Source organism: Mixophyes fleayi, chromosome 3 (genome assembly GCF_038048845.1).
Source record: "Mixophyes fleayi isolate aMixFle1 chromosome 3, aMixFle1.hap1, whole genome shotgun sequence".
Taxonomy (NCBI): domain Eukaryota; kingdom Metazoa; phylum Chordata; class Amphibia; order Anura; family Limnodynastidae; genus Mixophyes; species Mixophyes fleayi.
In genome coordinates, this window is record NC_134404.1 from 321,610,938 (window position 1) to 321,632,571 (window position 21,634).

The following is a 21,634-nucleotide window of genomic DNA, read 5'->3' on the forward strand; positions in this document are numbered from 1 at the left end:
CTGGAAGAAAAACAAACCCCCCCCCCCTCGCGCCAGGAGGTGGTCAACATATATGGTTTGTGTTCCGTATATCACTAGTCTTCAGAACAACAAAGTGATTTCCTTCCATGAAGTCTGGGTAGATTGGTACTCGCACCACACGAGTCCACTGCCCGGCACACTCTAAACCCCTTTATTCTCATTCACTGCCCAAAACCCCCTCGACACCCCCCCTTTATCTCCTTGAACCCACCAGTCCGTACCCTTGCTCCATGGCAGAGATGAACCATGTTAGATGCATGGCACATACTTCACCCTGGCTCTTTCCCTTTTCAGACCATTGAATCAACTGGGGACACCATCTCCTGTGATGTATGTGTTAGTCTAAGCCATCCTGTCTTGTACGTGTCTTTTCCATCATGCCTATGTGTCTTTTTTAATGCCATGCTTATCTGTTTAATGCTAAAATTCAAAACTCATAAATGAAGAGATTTAATAAATATAGGAGGACACCTGAACACCCCTGGTTCTGAGCTTGTACAGAATTCAGCTAATCCTTTCCGCTTCACAGCTCAGCAAAGCTAGTTGTTCTTTACAGAGAACTCTACCAACTTCTCCCATTGGCCTATGCAAACTTCTGCTCCTCCAGGCTCAAAGTTGACCCAGAACTGTGCCAAGGATATTTTACAGTTCGTACATGGCCTCCATTATGTGTAGATATATCTCGCATCATTTAAACAGCAAAAATTGGGACAAAATAACACAGGTCTGAGCAAAGAGGCGATCAAATTGTGATGGCGCACAGGGTTGCTCTTGCTCATTGGCACGTCAGGACCTTCCCTTTCCATAAGATCGTGGCATATGCTCCACAAATATTATAATATGAGAAAAAGCTGACAAAATCACTGCACTGGCACAAATCTTTTTCAGAGTCTTCATTTTAATGCAGATAATACATTGATCCTAATTCAACGTATTTAAATGTACATTGATGACAATAAAAATAGACATATCAGAGGATTCCTTACTTTATCGAGTGCATTAATACTTGAAAATTGACATGATCAGTTCAATGGAAGAAATCAGAAATGTACAATTTGGAGAGAAACATAAAATGCGCTGGGCACAATGGTGCCCAGCAGATTGCATCGATAGTGACTGCACACTCTTATAATAAGTGACCCGGTATAAAATTTGCCTAAAATATGACTGTCACCTTAAAGCGGATCAAGGTACGAACATCGTACATGTACCTGACCATTCAGGGAACGGTCAGGTGAGGATCCGGCTTCCTCCCTGGTCCCCTCTTCCGTGCTGTGCTCGCAGTGCATGTTGGGCAGGATGATCATCACGCCCGACATTCACTGTGAGTGCAGCACGGAGGACTATACACACACACACACACACACATATATATATATATATATATATATATATATGGGCCCCGGTGCACTGCTTTGCCCGGGGGCCCATCATGTTGTTAAGATGGCCCTGGCTATAACCTTTCACTGCTGAATGATTCTCATTGACTTATCACAGCCCTGTGATAAGTAGTAATGAGCATTGCCAGTGTAAGCATTGCTGTATCAGATAGACAGCAGCTGTTAAATGTTCCTAGAATGCTATGTGCCGGGAGGGAGAATGCTCTCTGGTGTAATGTCCTCCGAGTATTCCATTAAGAATGCTCTGTCCATGAATACAACAAGTGGTCTTCATAATACTTAGAACAAATAGTTCAATTACGATACATACAGTACAGCACTGTAGACAGATGTAATGTACAGGGTACTAAGTTGCATATCGTGCATATCTTCCCATTTCCTAGCCACTACATTAACGTGAAAATAAAATGTATTTTCTTGAATTGTAGATAGCTATATTCAGTTTTCTGTGTTGCCTAGCTGGAACAGTCATCAAAGAATTGGACACTTTCTGACTCATTACAGCAATTTCTTCTTTAGTAATTTTCCAAGCTTTTGACAACAACTGTGTAAAGTAATTTATTGCAAGATGGTTTCCACTATTCTGTGGGGGTTTTTTTTATACCATGGGCAACAAACAAACTGTCAATCAGCATCCAATAGTATGCATTGATGTCTTTTTCCTGCCATCTAATTGTATAAAGGAGTAAAACAATCAGTACAAGCTGTTATGACTCTGTCTGTTCTTTGTATCTAGCAGCAGTACCTCATACCACCAGAGGTGCTGCTGTTCTGTTCCTGAACTCTTCTACATGCCTGAAGGAGTTAATCTCCTTGCATTATGCCTAATTAGAACTGCACCTGTCGCACTGCTTCAAATACCTGCCTCAAGCTGTGCTCTGTGCAGTTCATCCATGTATACCTGGCTGCTGCTTGTGTTGCCCTGTTCCAGTTTGGTTCTGCTGATACTTGATCTCCCATTGTGACCTTGGCCTGTTTACCGTTTATGCTTGTTTGCTCGGGACCCCGAACTCTGCCTGAATAATGAATACTGCTTGAACTCTTGTTGCCCTAGACCTCGGCCTGATTATCTGGACTATGCTAGTTTGCTTGTGACCCTGTACTTTTCCTGGACTCTGGTTTTGCTTGTACTGGTGTTGCCAGACCTCTGCCTGGTCATTGGACTCTACTCCTCTGTTTGCTTCCCTGGACAGACTCTTGCATCCTGTCATTGGGTAACTCAGCATTCTTATCCCTGCATTTAAACTACATTTGCATTCACTGGAACCTGTTATTTTTGTGTACCTTCCTGCCATACCTATTCATATTTATGTAGGGAGTTAGACCTGTTTATGAAAACCTGCATATTCCTTAAACGGAATCTTTGCTCATATATTTTGCCGGAATAAAGACATTTGTATTATACTTTCGTGGCCGCTTCCTGAGTTTACTAGGAATCATAACACAAGCAATGAGAAAGAAAAGAAAGATGGATACTGTAAATTGGCAGGGCAAACCATCATAGAAATGTACTTACAGATCTACTGTACACCCGAATGGAACATTGAAACAACATGTTGTATTTCTACAACTAATAACAATATGAAGTTCTACTAGGACAATCACCAGAGAAGCTCATCAAAGCCCTGTGTCGCCTCCATGGCCTGAAATCCACAGCATTTTGAGTGGTAGGGAAACCATTCAGAACTCTATAGGCAGCACCCCATTTCTACAGTTCTATACACACTATAGGCTAGACAGCGTTTGGTTATTTTCTAGTACAGCATAGAGTCCGCTCTATAGGCCTAAGAAACATACTGACTATTAGCAACAAAGACAATGTTTGCATGGTAACACAAGGGAAAGGATTGCAAGAAGCCAAAAATAAAGAACTGCTTATGAAAGAACCACAACCAAAATCATCAGTTTTCAAATCACAACAAAGTGTTTAGAGGACTCAATTTACAGTGAATAGCCTACTATCCACACTAACACAAAGCCATAGGGTAGCTCCTTAGAGAGTATGGACATTTACATGATTCTAATCACATGCACACTCCAAGCAGCTCACTATATGAGAGGCTGGAACACCTGCAAGTTTCAATGTTTCTGTTATCAATTTAAGTGAAATTAACTTACCAGCATGCAACATCAATAAAAAGGCAGGCAGACAGAATGCTATGACTGTTAGACTAAAACAGATGAGCTAACCCAAGGGACACACAACCACGAAAAAAACATTGCTTGTGAGAGACATGGAGAGCATGGACAGGCGGGATAAAAGGAGAGCAAAGAGATCCAGACAGTAGGACAGCAAGTCCCACATCATGATTGAGGATTAACTCAAAGACCCAATAGCAAGCACCCAAAGCCAACATCAAGGTATGCTTAATAGGTCTCCACAGCTGCACCTGTACAATGAACACAACATGACCAAAGTAATGTCTGTGACATTGACGTGTCAGTAGACTGCTCGGGAACAGTGAGACACAGGGCTTGGAAAAGCACTTCCAGATAAAATGGATTTCAGATGAAAAGTTGCATAATCGAGGGGAGAATGAAGCCCAAAAGATGCAACTAGCTTCATGTTGAGAACGAAAAGAAAATGAAAGTGTAAAGCATATGAACTTACACTTGATCTCTTTAAATGCAGTAGCCCTCTTGTACTGTTCTGGTACATTTCCTGGACATCATGGTAACAGACAACCGTATCTTAATGCACTGTAATTACTGTATGGTTCTGTACCTTGGATATTTCTTGTTTGGGACTTTTTCCTGTGTTTCACATTGTATCTTGTACTTTACTGGACTTGCATCTGGACTTTGTTCCTGGACGCTTTATGGACATTACTGTTACTTTGGTACTTATGTTTTGTGACTTTCCCTTGTTACTATAAGAAGAGCACTATGGTGGACTTGAATGTTTATGAACTTTTCCTTCATTATTCTCTTGTGGATTATTTTAAATGACTTATTACTGCATTATTTTACATATTTTATTATCAAATTAGAATATTCACTCTCCTTTGGTTCACTTTCAACCCTAGTTATTACACTTAGTTATGAGATGTGTTTTCCACAGTTAAACATTGTTTTCATTATACTCAGCTGTGGTTGCTTGCGTGTTTCCCTAAAACACATTGCATACAGTACATTTTACAAACTATATATTTTTATACGGTTAATTACAATACTAGTGAGTGCGGTCAGGTAACAAAGGCTCAAACAACAGGAGAAGTACCTGATGGAAACACCATCCACTCACGCAAATTCATGACTACGGTACTGCATGTTAATAGCTGTAACTTGTTGCCAAGGTAACGGTTACAGTGTTCTTCCTGTATATACAGAGAACTGTGGCATGGATGTATATGGCAACACACCATTAACATCATTAGGATAATAACAGTGCAGAATATTGATTTTATAGTGCAGTGTAGAGTTTTCAACTCTCAACAGCGATAAACTGTAGTAATAGCATGCAGCTTTATATAATAACATACACATATACTGGACTATATGTAACAATGTAATATATAATGTAATATTGTAATATACTGTAGTATTACTGGTCAATTCGTTCAAGCATTACAATACAAGCAGTATAGTAGTACTCAATCTGACAGTATTGTGTTCTGTAATACACGTGCACAGAGTGACAACCGAGAGAGATAACCTTCATTTTGAAGGTTTCTCACAACTTCAGCAGGATCACCAGTTGGCAGACTACAGACTTTGTCACTGTATTCATAAGATGGGTGGCTACTATTATCTCCAAAGATCTGCAGGGAAAGCATCATTTCCATTTCCTTGGAGCATGGAGACCATATAATTGTAGACTTACAATGATAGCACGGTGGCGTTGTGGTTAGCACTTCTGCCTCACAGCAAAGGGGTCATGAGTTCAATTCCTGACCATAGCCTTATCTGTGTGGAGTTTGTATGTTCTCCCCGTGTTTGCGTCGGTTTCCTCCGGGTGCTCCGGTTTCCTCCCACACTCCAAAAACATACTGGTAGGTTAATTGGCTGCTATCAAATTGACCCTAGTCTGTCTGTGTGTGTGTGTGTTAGGGAATTTAGACTGTAAGCCCCAATGGGGCAGGGACTGATGTGAGTGAGTTCTCTGTACAGCACTGAGGAATTAGTGGCGCTATATAAATAAATGGTGATGATGATGATGGTGATGAGACTTAAAATCAAATTCTGTTACTAAAGGAAGAAACAGTTAAAGCAATAAAGTCCAAATTTCAAAGTATCTTTATTTTTTTCAGTCCGGCAGGTGGCCTCAACCAACTAATTTGCAATATGCCAGCAAAGTAGCTTGATACAGCATAACATACAGTCCCTGAATCAGGACAAAAGTCCTTTTATGTGGGTAGGGGTTAAACCCTCGTGGAGTCTATAGCTCCACCCCTTGCTCACATAACCGGGCGGGGTTATGTCCTTTATAAAGCATGATAGCTCCAGGGGCGCACGCAGAGGGGGTTTCTGGTTCTCCAGAAACCCCTCCCCTCCGCGAAGAACAGTGTCCCTACATAGCGGCACTGTACTATACAGCAGCCCCGGTGCTGTCAAAGAAGCGTCCGCAGCGGTGCTCTAGTGTAGTACAGCCGCGGCTGCTGTTCAGTGCAGTGCCGCCGAAATGGAGCTGCTGCGCATACGCGGCCGAATGCGCAGCAGCTCTCTCTATGGTTTTCATTTTTAGGGGGGGGGGTAACCCCCCCTTAAAATCCTGCGTGCGCCCCTGAGTGAAATGGGCCTACTAGGAGCAAAGAATGTTCCCTGTACCTCTGTAAACCCCCTCCCAGGCCTAGTGCTGCTACCTTGGCATGAGATCCCAGAAGCATTTCATCCCCTAAGGGCTTGTTTGCTGCGTTCTTTTCCGTTTTGCATCTGTTGGCTTCTTCCTGATTGCTGTGCACCTGTCGCTGTGTGTGTCATTTATCTGCTTTGCCGACAATAAAAGTCACAAGATTGCACCTTGCCGTGCGTTTATAACTATACATTGCAATTAGGTGTCATAATTAAAAAGCATTCAGCTTTCCAGATCTGCATGACAGACTCACTTTAATTTACATAAATAAAAGGTAGTTGGTGAAATATTGAGCAACTGTCATAGAGAGAATGGATATTTATTAGAGGAGGGAGATTAAGCAGATGAATGTTCTGATGAGTTGTTTAAATGAGGCTGTTATAATAAACATTTATAAATTGTTTCTCGTCAACTGTCAGGTGAGTAAAAAACTATTTTTTTCAGTCCATACATCTAGACGTATGGAGCAGTCACGGACAACGGGTGAGTCTCATCTTTGACAAATCACACCTATTACTATATAACGGTGACTTCACATGTTCATTCAGCAAAGAAATATCACATGTCACCTGGGTAATGTCTTCTGTGACTTGCAGAAGTGCAATCCTGAGATGTGGCCCTATTGATTATAACTGTCATATTAATAAGTGTATTGGCATTTGCTTTCATGAAGTAATGACAATATACAAAACCAAATTAAAAATCAAGGACATCACTGTTGGGTGTCGATTTCCAGTGATCAATGGTTTTGTTTCTCCAATGTAACCTGTGACAGATTCAAATCACCTTGCATGAGGCATCAATTGAATTCTGTGATTGGACAACAAACAAAAAAACCGTGAAAATATTTTTTAATATATGCAGAATTTTAGCAGATGCTAAAATTGTCTTAACACTGGAGGGCTATATGTTGGTTATTCATTGAACTACAGTAGCTATTAGCAATTGTTAACGGCCATCAACTTGAAAGGCTGTTATGAATTGCTTACAGCTTGTGCAGTTCAGTGAATAACACCCTTAGGTGTTGGAAAGGTTTTTTATATACTTCAGATTGTCATTACTACAGCTGATTGGGGGAAATGTACAATGTTTATATCTTATGTTATGTAAAGCTCCTAAAGTAGCAGATATATATAAACCTCTCTCAATGGGAAATGTTACCAAATCAATATGTAGCTTTGAGCGCACATAAAAACAGTATAATGAAACTTACTATACAACATTTGTTTGTAATAACTAATGATGTGTATTAAAGCATAGTTGCCAGGGACACTGGTGAATCTGACATGATGCGATAATGTATGACAGAACATGCAACAATACATTCCCAATCATGACAATTTTAGTGACCTTGATTCTTACCTAATTTTTTTTCACTTAAATACTCCTATTCACTAAACATTAACTTATAAAGCTCATAACAATAGATGGTAAGATTTCATTCAATGTGCAGTAGATGATTGTGTTTAAAAATCAGTACAATAGGCTACTACATTGGTACTACAAAATTTGTGAACCATTTAGAATTTTCCGAATTTTTCCATCAATGTGACCTTGAATGTGTTCAGATCCTCATCTAAGTCAGGTATGGATAATGTGTGGCTCTCAAGTTGTTGAGAAACTATAAGCCCCAGCATGCTTTCTCAGCTGATAGACAAACAATAGCTGGCAGGAATGCTGGGACTTGTAGTTTCAGAACACCTGGAATACCATCTGGATCTAAGTCATAAAAATAGATAAATTAGACAAAAGGATATACATTACATTTCTTTGTCTGAACAAGAATGTGAACCTCCAGGATTATCAGTTCAGTTAAGGGGATAATGAGAGTCAGGAGTGTTAATAACAATAATAATAATTAATAATTGAGATAAAAATCAGGTATAAGTTTGAGTGGTCCTGCCCCGAGTCTTCACTACCAAAGATTGGTTTTTATCACACAGGTTTGTGAAAATATGTCATGACTTCATCAAAGGTGATTTCTGAGGACCTCAAAAAAAATAGTTGTTGATGCTCATCAGGCTGGAAAGGGTTACAAAACTATTTCTAAAGACACTGGGCTTCACCAATCCACTGTCAGGCAGATGCCACCATGGTTAATCTCTCCAGGAGAGGTAGCCCAACAATAATCACTCCAAGAGCAAGGCATACAATATCCTGAGAGATCACAAACAATTCCAGGGTAACGTCAAAGGATCTGCCGGCCTCCCTTGCCCTGGCTATTGTCAGTGCTCAATTGTCAGTGATCAAGAGGAAAACCCTGAACAAGAATAGTGTGTATGGGAGGATAGCAAGGAGGAAGCCACTTCTCTCCAAGAAGACCATTTCTGCCTGTTTAAAGCTTGCTAAAGATCACATGGATTAGCCAGAAGACTTCTGAAAGAATGTTCTGTGGACGGATGAGTCTAAAATATTTTGGCTTAACTGAGAAATGTTATGTTTGGAGAAAACCAAAAACTGCATTGAAACATAGGAACCTTATCCCAACCGTGAAACACAGTTGTAGCAGTGTCATGGATTGTATTATGGCTCTTTTGCTGCCACGGGCCAAAGGCTGCCATCATTGAATGCAGAACTATGAATTCTGGATTATAGCAGCAAATTCTAGAGAAGAATATCAGAGAATCTGTCTTGAACAGAAGCTCAACAAAGGGTAGATCTTGCAACACGACAACAACACAAAACATACAAGTCTTTCTACAAAAAAATGGTTGAAGCAGAAATTTTGCATTATTGAATGGCCGATTCAAAGCCTAGACCTTAACTCAATCAAAATGTTGTGGCAGGACTTCAAGTGAGGAGTTCATGCAAGAAAACCCACTAACATCTATAACTTGAAGCAGATGTGTAAGGAGGAATTGGCCTCCAAGCTGATGTGTGGGACTGGTAAGCAATTGCCCTAAACATTGCCGCTCAAAGGGTCACACCAGTTACTGAAAGCATAGGTTCACATACTGTTTTCTGCAAAAACATTTAATATTGGATTGCTTACATCAATAAATTAATACAAAAAGTACATCATTTACTGTGTTATTTTATTTATTGGGCACTTTTTATCTATTTTCATTACTTAGATGAAGATCTGAAGAAATTTACAGAAATTCAGAAAATTCTAAAGAGTTCACAAACTTACTAGCACCACTGCATGTTAAAGTAAGGCTGTCACCTGCACACAATTACACACAAAACCTGATATTTGAACAGTCAATTCCTCATGGAATACTGGTATAAACCCTTCTAGATCGGATGCAGGAAGTGTCTAATCAAATGGTGCCCTTGTCAAATGATCTGTATGCAAAACTTTAAATGGCCCTCAAAATATAAATATTAGGGATAGCATTGATGGTTTCAACAGAAAGGAAGGTAGCAAGCCTAATCCGTTATGAAAGTTGACCACATTATTAAAGTCATTTTATCGCTTACCAATAAAACATTGTCCAATGCGATTATTGTGGTTCCAAAGCACAAAGATATTTTACGGTACGATATTACGGTAATAGTGCGCATTATTACCGTCAATACGGTAATCCTTAATGCTCACAGCTCAGGGAGCCGCGACCAGAAATCAGGGTTAAAATGACTGTATTAACAATAATATAACGAACTCCGCATTGAGCGTGGCCGAATTGAATTCCTCCCTGAGAATCCCATCTCTGACAAAAACTCCCAAAATACAGTCCCACTTCCAATCTGGTACCAAACAGGGTCCATTAAGTTATCCTCCTGGGAGGGTGGGTAGTGTCCCCAGCACTAGCATTATGTACACATCAACATGGCTCCTTTAAATATTACCCCTGCTGGCTCTAGGGGTGGTGGGTAAAGCTCAACACTCCTCCTGTTGGGAACAACCAAAAAAAAAACCAAGACAGGAGAGGTTTATTTTTACAATACACCAATGCAGGACGGCATTATCTGTACAGCGCTCATGGCAATTCATCAAGAGACATTGACGTTCTGTTTTCCTTCACAACCGCTGCAGATTGAAACTTGCCTTTGATTGGTAAACTACCCCAATGATAAACGAGGATCAGTGGCAAGTTGCATTGGTAGTTATTACCTCTTTTTAGTAACGCTGGCCATACAGTGGCGGGCACATGGCCTGACCATCGGGTCGCGAGATCTCAGATAGATTTTAGCATACATGTACACAGACGTGCATAGCCAAATCTACAAGGCATATTTTGCATTCAGGCCAAACAACAGGTTCTGAAAGAGCCTCATTAGTGCGGTCAGATGACTGTATTAGCCCAAACACGCAGTGATTTGTGAGCAATTATATTTAAAATGGTCCATCCAAATCAGGTGGGTAAGGCCACCTAAGCACATGGACGCTGCCACAGGAAATTTTACTTGTACATTTGTGAACATTAATATGTCTCTTCCTAATAAACATGTATTTTACATAATTACCCTATTAAAGTTAAAAAAAATACTTCTATGCAGAATACTCCATACAGTATTTCCTTACAAACATTTAAAAATCCAGAAATGGTTACAGCAGGATACTCTGTGTTATTCATTAGTATCTACCTATAAATAATGACTACAGTATGACTGATACCAGTGGCTTTATGTAAGCAAGCTTAGAAATCACAGATAAGTGCTTTTGACCTAAATCTTGTAGTGCCTCGATCTGACATATTACCTCACAGCTGTGAAATTCTGTTTGAGGTTTAGCTGTCTGAATCTGCCAAGTGACCCAGCCATAAAACAACTACAGATAAGGATTTGAGGTATGATATGACACAATTAGACATTAAGTCTTCTGTTTGTTTCAACACATTTTGCTTTTCGATTAGCCTAACGTTTGCGTCTGATTTGTTTATAGTTATTTTACAAGCTTGTTTACTTGGGATTTAAATATATCCTAATACAATGCTTCATGCACATAACACCGCTATAAACAAGAAGATTATTTATTTAATTTATTTATTCTTTACTATGGAAACTCTAATAGATGATTCTTCTGTTAAACCCTGCTAGCCATGTGGAGATAAAGGATGGTTTAACAGCAAAAACTAATCACATATAAAAATAGCTGTTTAGAAGCAGCACACCTAAGGATTTCTTTAATCAAACGTTTGTTACCTGCCAAAAAGACCATGATCTCTTCAAAATGCAATGTGGATTAAAGTATTATCTGTCGCAAGCAGAGAACCAACCTTGGAGTGGAAGTTGGAAATGTGCTCATCATAATTTTCGTGTCTATGGATACAAAAGCCAGCCGCCTCTGCTAGATTGCAGAACTGGTTTAAAGTGTTCCCTCTTGGTGGAGCGAATACCATCGCTTTCCCCTGTAAGAATAAAAGAGAAAGAAATGAATATTGGAAGCAGGTTGTTGGGTAAATATTCAGAAGATTAGCATGCTAAAAAGTCAAAACTTTTTTCATAAATGCTTTATTGGGAAAGTTGATAAAGTGTACCGATGACCTACAAACAGTAGAGGCAGCCATATTGTGAGTTGAACAATTATTTATGATAAAGTAGCCAATAATGGACTATTGTATAGAGCAGGCCTGGCCAACCTGTGGCTCTCCAGATGTTGTGAAACTTGAAACTACATGTCCCAGCATGTTCTGCCAGCTATCAGCTGGCTTTCCACTGGCAAAGCATGCTGGGGCTTGTAGTTTGACAACACCAGTGGAGTCACAGGTTGGCCTGGTCTAGTATAGATGATACTCAATCAGACCTGCCGTCCAGGAGGTGGTGAGTGTAGCTCTGTGAAGTCAGCGGGAGGAAGGACTTAACAAGGCGACTTGCATCATAACAACCCATCCACCGCAGCGAGTTAATGATAACTGCATCATCATGCCATAGTGGGTGGAGCATGTTTACCTGGTAAGTGCCATCACGCTGGTTTCACTCACCGCTTCTCTCTTTAGCCCAACTTCATGGAGATTGCCAGACTCTCTCGTGTGTCTAGGAGACATCTCATAGTTCGGAAGTCTATCAGACATTCCTGCGAGAGCAGGCAAGTGTAGACTTGTGACATCAATGACAATGCGGTCAATTGATTGACTAGGGACTAGTGAAATAACTGTGCCTCTTTGATGTCACTGAATCCTAGTGAATTGAGAGGATAGAACATACTTACCAACATTGGCAAGGACTGCTCTGGGAGATCAGGGGGAGGTGGGCGTGTTGGGGTCGGGGTTCGACGGGCCACGTCATTTTGCCCCGCCCCCCAAACATCAATCACTGTTTTCGGCCATGATGACGTGCGATTCGCGTCCTAAGCCCCGTCCCCACTAGCTTACTATTGTATCGATTAGTATTCGGGAGGTTGCCCTGCTCTCCTGGGTGTCCGGGAGGACTCCCAGAAGTTCGTCCCGGACATTCCGGGAGAGTAGGCAACTACATTCACAAAACGGCTGCCTTCACTGTGTGTAGGTGACATAGCAATATATTCTAAAATCTTTGTATATAGATCCCGACACAAAAAAAGTAATACTAATATTAAAATTTCATCTACATATTTTTGAAAGTGATAAATAGGTCTCACATACTGGCATTCGTTAGGTCTGCAATTAACCATAATAAATCTATAAATGTAATTTGTAGGCTAAAAACAAATTTTACATGACATAGAAACTGTTGGTCTCCACTGGCTTTTGGATAACAGTGAACTTAAGGAATAGCGCAGTTTACATACTTTGTTAATGTTCACTGTACTCCTAGATGATCAAAATATAATACAGTGAATAGTACAAAACAGTGATGTCTATACTTATATCAACAACTGTGAAAAGATGTTTTTTATAATACACATCAATGAACCTTTTTCCATAGATGTTTCTGTAGATAATATTTGTATAATCAGTGCAGACATCAAAACATGCCAATTATATGTAATTCACGTCACTAGCTGCCACACAGTAGATGGTAGGTCACAGTCAATCCACGAATGCTGGGAATCCTTGCAGTTAGTCTACATGTTGGGACATTATCTCTGTACACCTCATAGTAATGAAGAAAGTGAGGTGGTCCTATGGTCAGAGCCGCTCACATTTACTTTCTGTGCACTTAGCTGTTGTGACAAACGCGTTGTGTGCTACAAATACGTCACCCTTCCCCTAGTTATGCTGGAAAAAAGTCATACTGAGCTGTTTGATTCTGCTGAGCACTGGATGTGGTTATCCAATAAACTAGATGGGGTTATCCTATAACTATCGTATATTTAGGAAATTTGATAAGCATCCCTGTTCTCCGAGAGTACAGTACAGCATGGGAGACCTCAGTGTGAGGTGTTGATAAGTGTTGAAGAGAGATTAAGGTCACAGTCAGGCACTAGAGCATGGTAAGGTTGTACACAGATATAACAGATGTATGAGAGTGTAGAACTGTGGTCAGCTTTGTAAATAATAACCCAAACTTAGCATTTTATCCTACAAGTAGCAGACAGCCAGTCAGCTGACCTGCAGAGAGTAGCAGCATTAGTACAACGATTAGCAAGGAAAATCAGCCTGGCAGCCGCGTTCAGGATGGATTGTAGTGTAGCCAATTGTTTAATGGAAAGCGATTAGTACATTGTTACTATAGTTGGGTCAGAAAATGATGACATAAACCATGTTTTAATAGTGAAGCTATTGAGTTAACGATGGATGTGTTAGATGTTTTTGAGGTTGGGGAGATATGATTTTAAAAGGGATTGAATGTGGGGTGAGAATAATAAGTCAGAATCATATATAACCCCAAGACTGTGTGTTAGTGCTTTGGGAGTCATGGTAGTGTTGTTCAGACAAATACAAATGACACCAGGGGGTAAATGTATCAAGCTGAGAGTTTTCCGGCGGGTTTGAAAAACCAATCAGATTCTAGCTATCATTTATTTAGTACATTCTACAAGATGATAGCTAGAATCTGATTGGTTGCTATAGGCAACATCTCCACTTTTCAAACCCGCCGGAAAATTCTCATCTTGATACATTTACCCCCAGATCTCTCGCTAGCCTCTCCCCCATGCACCAATCAGAGAATCTTTAGAATTTTCATTTTTCTTACAAAGAAAAAAAAAAGATAAAGGAAATAATTGTGTATAAAATAAGTAATTTAATAAAACTATAATAAAATGTTTAATTCCTAATTTAATTACATATATATGTAGTTCATACTAAGTTATTGTGTACTTTTCTCAACATGGATCAAATGCCCAGTAAAGCTCCTGTTATTTTGCATTCTGGATGCAATGTTCTATTGTTTTTTTCTGTAGAGGTTAATAATTATTGAAGGATACAATAGCTGTATTAAAGTGATGTCCAGTGGCTATATTTTGCAGTATCCTTTGTCCATCTAGATGTAACACAATATTCTATCAGCCTGGATACTGGCAAAATGTTGTTATTAAGGGCAACCTCTAGAGCATAACATTGTACAATATTGTCACATTTTATACAAATCAGAGTATTATTATTAAAGCATCATCATCATACCATTTATTTATATAGCACCACTGATTCCGCAGCGCTGTACAGAGAACTCATTAACATCAGTCCACTGATATACGGTATATCCCTTCTAATGTTACATTATTTTAAAGTGTCCATATTACCTAGATATGGTGGAGGCAGCTATTTTGTGGATCAAAATATTATTTATGGGAGTGCAGCCTCTCAATTCACTAAGAAACACTGTGTCCTGAATATCATGAACTAACTCATTGATATAACTGATTCGTAGTGACTTGACACTTCCCTTCAAACTGTTCTATCCCAATATTTTGTATACATATATCATGTATTTATATATATAGTATCCGCTTTTAATTGTACTCTTTCTGGTCGTGTGACCATACAAAGTATTTTTAAATAAATGGACTGGGTACTAACATCTAGGCTTGTAGAGTGCACAAAAACTACTTGCAAGGGACTGAAAATATCCTCTGGGCGATCGGAGTGGTGACCATTTATCTGTTTTAAAGATGTGTGAAACTTACTGGATTAATACTATTAATACTGTTTTACCCAAAGGATTTAATGACTCATTCAGGTTCAATTTCTTTTTTCTAGTTATCTAGCATAATATTTTTATATATAATGTTATTTGTTGCAACTTTTATATGGAAGCTTTTTTTTAGTTTATAATTCTTATAGTTTTTTATTAGCTTGCTCTTATGACATACATTAAGTTTATATGGTAAATTCTGAACTTATATATACAATATGTACATTTTTAAATGAACTTCCTGCATGCACTTTATTGAAACATTCTCTGTGTTATATGGCATAAATAGTGTATGTCCAGCTGCCTGTAGATGGAGATCCTTCCAAAACACACTGCAGGGAGGACACTATTGTAAAGGTCTCTCGATTCATGCATGTTATCTAATGTCTGTAAGTGCATTTGGTTTCACGTTATAATAAAAGTATTGCAGAATTTGATCTATTGAGATCTTTTCTCCCTTAGCGCTACACCCTTTCCATTCAAATTAAAAAAAAAAATGAAACAAAGAGAGAAAATTGTGCTTGGCGTGATACCAGAGTGAATCTTAGACAGTGTCTTTAAGCAGCAAAACCCATTACAGCAGATTGAACCCACTACAGAAATTGTATCAAGATCAAAATTGAACAGAAAAACTGCAACTATTTCATTTTGTTAAAGAACTGATTTCTGTGCCTATTTCCTGACCACTCTAGGGAATGGGGTGATGACGTTTACACTGCAACAGGCAAAGTGCTACAGAGATACAAGCTGGATTCTTAGTTCCACAATACCACATATAGATATTTTACCTGCACCTTATTTGTTATTACCATATCCACATTCTATATCTCCCTAGTATCAATGTAATATATATCTAGTATTTTCTATCAAGTATCTTTCTTACTAATATCATCCATCAATCTATCTCATAATCAATCATCTATCTGTCATGGTAGATAACAGTAGTGCATGATTCGGACTAGAACACAAGAGGTATTGGGAGTTGCAATAACTGATTTGAACACAGTGGGCCTGATTCATTAAGGAAAGTAAAGCAGATAAATGAGTAATTTTGCACCTTGGCAAAACCATGTTGCATTAGAGGGGGAGCTAAATTTAAAATGTGGGGACATATTTACCGTTGGGGTAGGGCATGTCCTAGATCAACTTTACATTTTGGTGTAGAGCAGCGTTGGCCCAAAATTAGAAAACCCCTGATATGCCCGTGTTAAACAAAGTGATTGCTAAAGTACAGTTTAGCTTCAAGATGGAGACGTGGGGGATGCCATATTCCTCTACCCCAGGGGTAGGGAACCTGTGGCTCTCCAGGTGTTGTGAAACTACAAATCCCAGCATGCCTTGCCACCTCTCTGCTGGTTATCTACTGGCAAAGCATGCTGGGACTTGTAGTTTCACAACACCTGGAGAGCCGCAGGTTGCCTACCCCTGCTCTACCCCTTCATCTCCACTAATAAAGTGGTTTGCCTGGCATGTGTATACTACAGAGGGTGAGGGGGCATCCAGAGATCAAACTGATTCGTTGATACCCCTGTCACAGTTCTCCTTGAATGAACCCTTGCCAGGATCCATATAGTTTTCAGAAGGGGATACTCCAAAGGGTGTTTGACCCCCATGTTGTCGTTTTCTTTTGATGTATAACTGACCTACAGATCTGTTAGTTTCTATTATATTAAGTACTGTTAATCTCGGTGCAGTGTAATGTGTATACCCTACTATGTACCCCCCCCCCCTTCCCGTCTCTTTTTTCTGCCCTTCCCTCCCCTTTTCCCTTAATTTTTTTTTTTTCTGTATCCTTTAAATTTGGAGAAAAATAAAAATACTATTGAAGTTAAAAAAATAAAGTTATCAAGTATTTGTGTGCTACATGAAAAAAACAGCCAGTATTTAACTTATGTGCAAAATAATAAAATAATATTCACCTTTTGCATTGTAAGATGGTTTTGTCCAGGAGAAAACTTACACATTTTTGGCCCAGTATGCCTCAGGACACACTAAATGACCCTACAAAAAGCTGGCAGAGCATGAACTGTAGATAAATCTAAGGACAACACAGTGAGCGGTCAGAGAGAAGTCTAAAAAACAAGCCAAGGATCAATAGAGGCAGCGGTCAAACAGTCTTCCAATAATGAGCCAAAGTCAAAACCAAACAAGAGTATAAGTACAATAGCAGGAACAGCAGCATGGGGAACACTCATCATCAGGGCAGCCCTATAAATTTCATGGAGTCAATCAGAAGGTCTCCCAAGAGCAAGTGCCCTGGCAGAGCAATGGAAGCAAAGCGGTCATGTGACCGCCAGACGCTGAGTATATATCTAGAATCTATCTATATATAATCATAATTATCCATTTAGTATATAATCATCTTTTATCTATCTAATATGTCCTTCCCCCTCCAATATCTTGAAGGAAGCAAAGAAATTGTAGACTATCTAAGGCTAGGTACACACTGTAGAATTTTGCGACCAATCTGTATCTACTGATTTTACCAACTACTGAAGGTCCAACCGGTCGGATGATTCATGCATACATACTACACACGATTTACATTCAGATCTGTGCACTTCATCTGGTCCTATAGTCCTTTAGAGAATGACAGCACAGTATGCATTCATTCATTCCTGTCACACTGATTAACCACCTTGATCTAGCTATCCACATATTCTAACGAATTTCGTTAGCTTCTGTGACTCTGAAACAAAATATTCAGTCTCAGAACTAATTATTCCATCTACAGCACTCTCTACATTTAGTCACCGGGACATGTTCATTGCCTGCATCGGCTGAAAAGACCATGGGGTATATTGACTAAACTGCGGGTTTGAAAAAGTGGAGATGTTGTCTATGGCAACCAATCAGATTCTAACTGTCATTTTGTAGAGTGCACTAAATAAATGACAGCTAAAATCTGATTGGCTGCTATAGGCAACATCTCCAGTTTTTCAATCCCGCAGTTTAGTAAATCTAGCCCCTTGACTCTGTAGACTCTATGGAGATCATGACTGCATAGACACTACATGATCAGAAGGTGATTGGAACGAGATTATTAAACAATACGACCAGCCAAATGAAACAACAATCTGTACTTTGGAACAACTGTCTTTCATTGTGTAAGCATACACACTAACGCGATATGTGGCTAAGCGGTCATTAATCGGGTGATTGGCACAATAATTGGCTGAAAAATGTGTACCTAGCTTAAATTTAAAGAGGTCTCCTACATTAGAGAGGAAAGTTATACCCTACTGCGGCGGTTCCCAAACTGTCTCAGGGGTGCCGCGGCGCTGTCTCAGCGGTGCCGCGGGCCAGCCATAAAAAAATCAAACAGAAACACTTACCAATACGCGCGGCGCCGGGACCCAGCATCCTCCTCTCCCACGCAGATGTCATATCAGTGACAGCTGCTGCGTGAGAGAGGAGGATGTTGGGTCCCGGCGCCGCACGGATTGGTAAGTGTTTCTGTTTGATTTTTTTATAGCTGGCGCACGGCAGAGGGGTCAAAGTGAGAGAGGGCAGAGGAGGGGGACAGGAGGGGACAGAGCAGAATGACAGCGTGACAGGAGGGGACAGAGGAGAGTGACAGGAGGGGACAGGAGAGACAGCGTGACAGGAGGGGACAGAGGAGAGTGACAGCGTGACAGGAGGGGACAGAGGAGAGTGACAGCGTGACAGGAGGGGACAGAGGAGAGTGACAGGAGGGGACAGGAGAGACAGCGTGACAGGAGGGGACAGAGGAGAGTGACAGCGTGACAGGAGGGGACAGAGGAGAGTGACAGCGTGACAGGATTGGACAGAGGAGAGTGACAGCGTGACAGGAGGGGACAGAGGAGAGTGACAGGAGGGGACAGAGCAGAGTGACAGCAGGGGACAGAGGAGAGTGACAGGAGGGGACAGAGCAGTGTGACAGGAGGGGACAGAGCAGAGTGACAGCGTGACAGGAGGGGGACAGAGGAGAGTGACAGAGGAGAGTGACAGGAGGGGGACAGAGGAGAGTGACAGGAGGGGGACAGAGGAGAGGGACAGCGTGGCAGAGGAGCTGGGACAGAGGGCAGAGGAGGGCGACAGAGGGCAGAGGAGCTGGGACAGCGTGACAGAGGGCAGAGGAGGGGGACAGCGTGAGAGGGCAGAGGAGGGGGACAGCGTGACAGGAGGGGGACAGAGGAGAGTGACAGGAGGGGGACAGAGGAGAGTGACAGCGTGACAGGAGGGGGACAGAGGAGAGTGACAGGAGGGGGACAGAGGAGAGGGACAGCGTGGCAGAGGAGCTGTGACAGAGGGCAGAGGAGCTGGGACAGAGGGCAGAGGAGGGCGACAGAGGGCAGAGGAGCTGGGACAGCGTGACAGAGGGCAGAGGAGGGGGACAGCGTGAGAGGGCAGAGGAGGGGGACAGCGTGAGAGGGCAGAGGAGGGGGACAGCGTGACAGAGGGGGCAGCGTGAGAGAGGGCAGAGTGTTTGGATGCAGAGGGGGCATTTTTGCATACAACTAAATAAGCATTTCTGTCCTGACCTAAATACTTATTACAATTTTTTGACCCAACTACTTCTAAAACAGGACTGCTCGGTAATTATTTTGGAGGGGTGCCTTAAAAAAATTATGGAGACTCTAAGGGTGCCGCGAACTGCAAAAGTTTGGGAACCACTGCCCTACTGTATTACAGACACAAACACATTTATTATGGAAGATTTTAACTCACCAAATTAAAAGTAGGTAAATCAATGAGTTCAGAGGATATATATCAAGCATTAAAAGAACTAAGAGTTTGACCATTAATTAAACTTATGAACTAATTACTGCTGACAGGTACAATTCCTGGTGATTGGAGAAAAGGCAAAAGGGGAAAACAATGATGACTATAAACCTGTGAGTCTCGAAAATTAATGGAATCACTTGAAAAAAATAAATATAGTCAAATAAAATTACAAGATCCCAGGCAACAGGATTTTCTGCCGGGAGATCATTTCACACAAATCTAGGGGATTACCTAAAGTGACAGATCAGGGTGGCTCACTGAATAGTGTATTTACATTTTAGTAGGCATTTCATATGGTACCCCACAATATATTAATTCAGAAACTGAAATACCCTGCTTATGACTCATAGATATTGTAATGGATAAAGCTCTGGCTAAAGGACAGGAGAGAGAGTATTGTGGTCAATGGTGTAAGCTCATAGGAAGGGCTGGTAACCCCAGGGATCATATTTTGTTTGATGTATCATTAATGATATTAGTTGTGGTCTACAAGGGAAAGGCCGTTACATAGATTTTTAATAGGGCTGATACCCAAGACGCAGTAAAAAATATATGCAGAGTGATTTAGAGAAAATAGAGGAACAGGCTTGTGTGGAATCTTACTGATTTTATAATTTTACATTTTGATGTTTTAAATGTATTAGAATAATTGGTGATGTAATGTCAGTAACAGAGGACAGAGACCTTGAAGTTATAGATTCAGATGATGTTAAGGTAAGTAAGCAGTGTAGTAACTAAGCAGTGTAGCAACTAAGCAGTGTAGTAACTAAGCAGTGTAGTAACTAAGCAGTGTAGTAAATAAGCAGTGTAGTAACTAAGCAGTGTAGTAAATAAGAAGTGTAGTAAGTAAGCAGTGTAGTAACTAAGCAGTGTAGTAACTAAGAAGTGTAGTAACTAAGCAGTGTAGTAAATAAGAAGTGTAGTAACTAAGCAGTGTAGTAAGTAAGCAGTGTAGTAACTAAACAGTGTAGTAAATAAGAAGTGTAGTAAGTAAGCAGTGTAGTAAGTAAGCAGTGTAGTAACTAAGCAGTGTAGTAAGTAAGCAGTGTAGTAAGTAAGCAGTGTAGTAAGTAAGCAGTGTAGTAACTAAGCAGTGTAGTAAATAAGCAGTGCAGCAACTAAACAGTGTAGTAACTAAGCAGTGTAGTAACTAAGCAGTGTAGTAACTAAGCAGTGTAGTTAATAAGCAGTGCAGCAACTAAACAGTGTAGTAACTAAGCAGTGTAGTAACTAAGCAGTGTAGTAAATAAGCAGTGCAGTAACTAAACAGTGTAGTAACTAAGTAGTGTAGTAACTAAGCAGTGTAGTAAATAAGCAGTGTAGTAACTAAGCAGTGTATAACCCAGTAGAATACTTGGTTCTATAAAAAGAGATATTAGTAGCAGGAAGAGGAAGGTTATATTAACTTTATAGTCAATACTCCTTGAGTACTATGTGCAGTTTTGAGTGCCTTATCTTGAAAAAGATATTAATAAAGCAGAAAACATTCACATAAGGGCAATTATAATTTTTCACAGGCTGCATTTCAAAACTTATAAAGAAAGGCTTTGAGAGATGAACAGAGGAGAGACAGGACAGGGATGATGGGACAGATACATTCATATATTTCAAAAGTATTAACAGAGTTCAGGTAGGCAGTATGTATTTTTCTAGCACATGGTGTAACATAAGGAGAGACTGTTTTACAGAAAAGGCGACCAATGAAATAATCTCTCAGCAGTTCTGGGGGTAA

The 21,634-nt window shown here is 40.4% G+C and overlaps 1 protein-coding gene across 2 annotated transcripts in view; it reads right to left on the reverse strand.

Moving 5' to 3' along the window:
• Positions 1-21,634, reverse strand: part of CAMKMT (calmodulin-lysine N-methyltransferase) — a 297,789-nt gene that overhangs the window by 10,712 nt on the left and 265,443 nt on the right. For both annotated transcript variants that reach the window (XM_075204137.1, XM_075204136.1), the window contains one exon: positions 11,376-11,507. In XM_075204137.1, the coding sequence (XP_075060238.1) occupies positions 11,376-11,507 (132 nt within the window). The remainder of the gene's footprint in view (positions 1-11,375; positions 11,508-21,634) is intronic.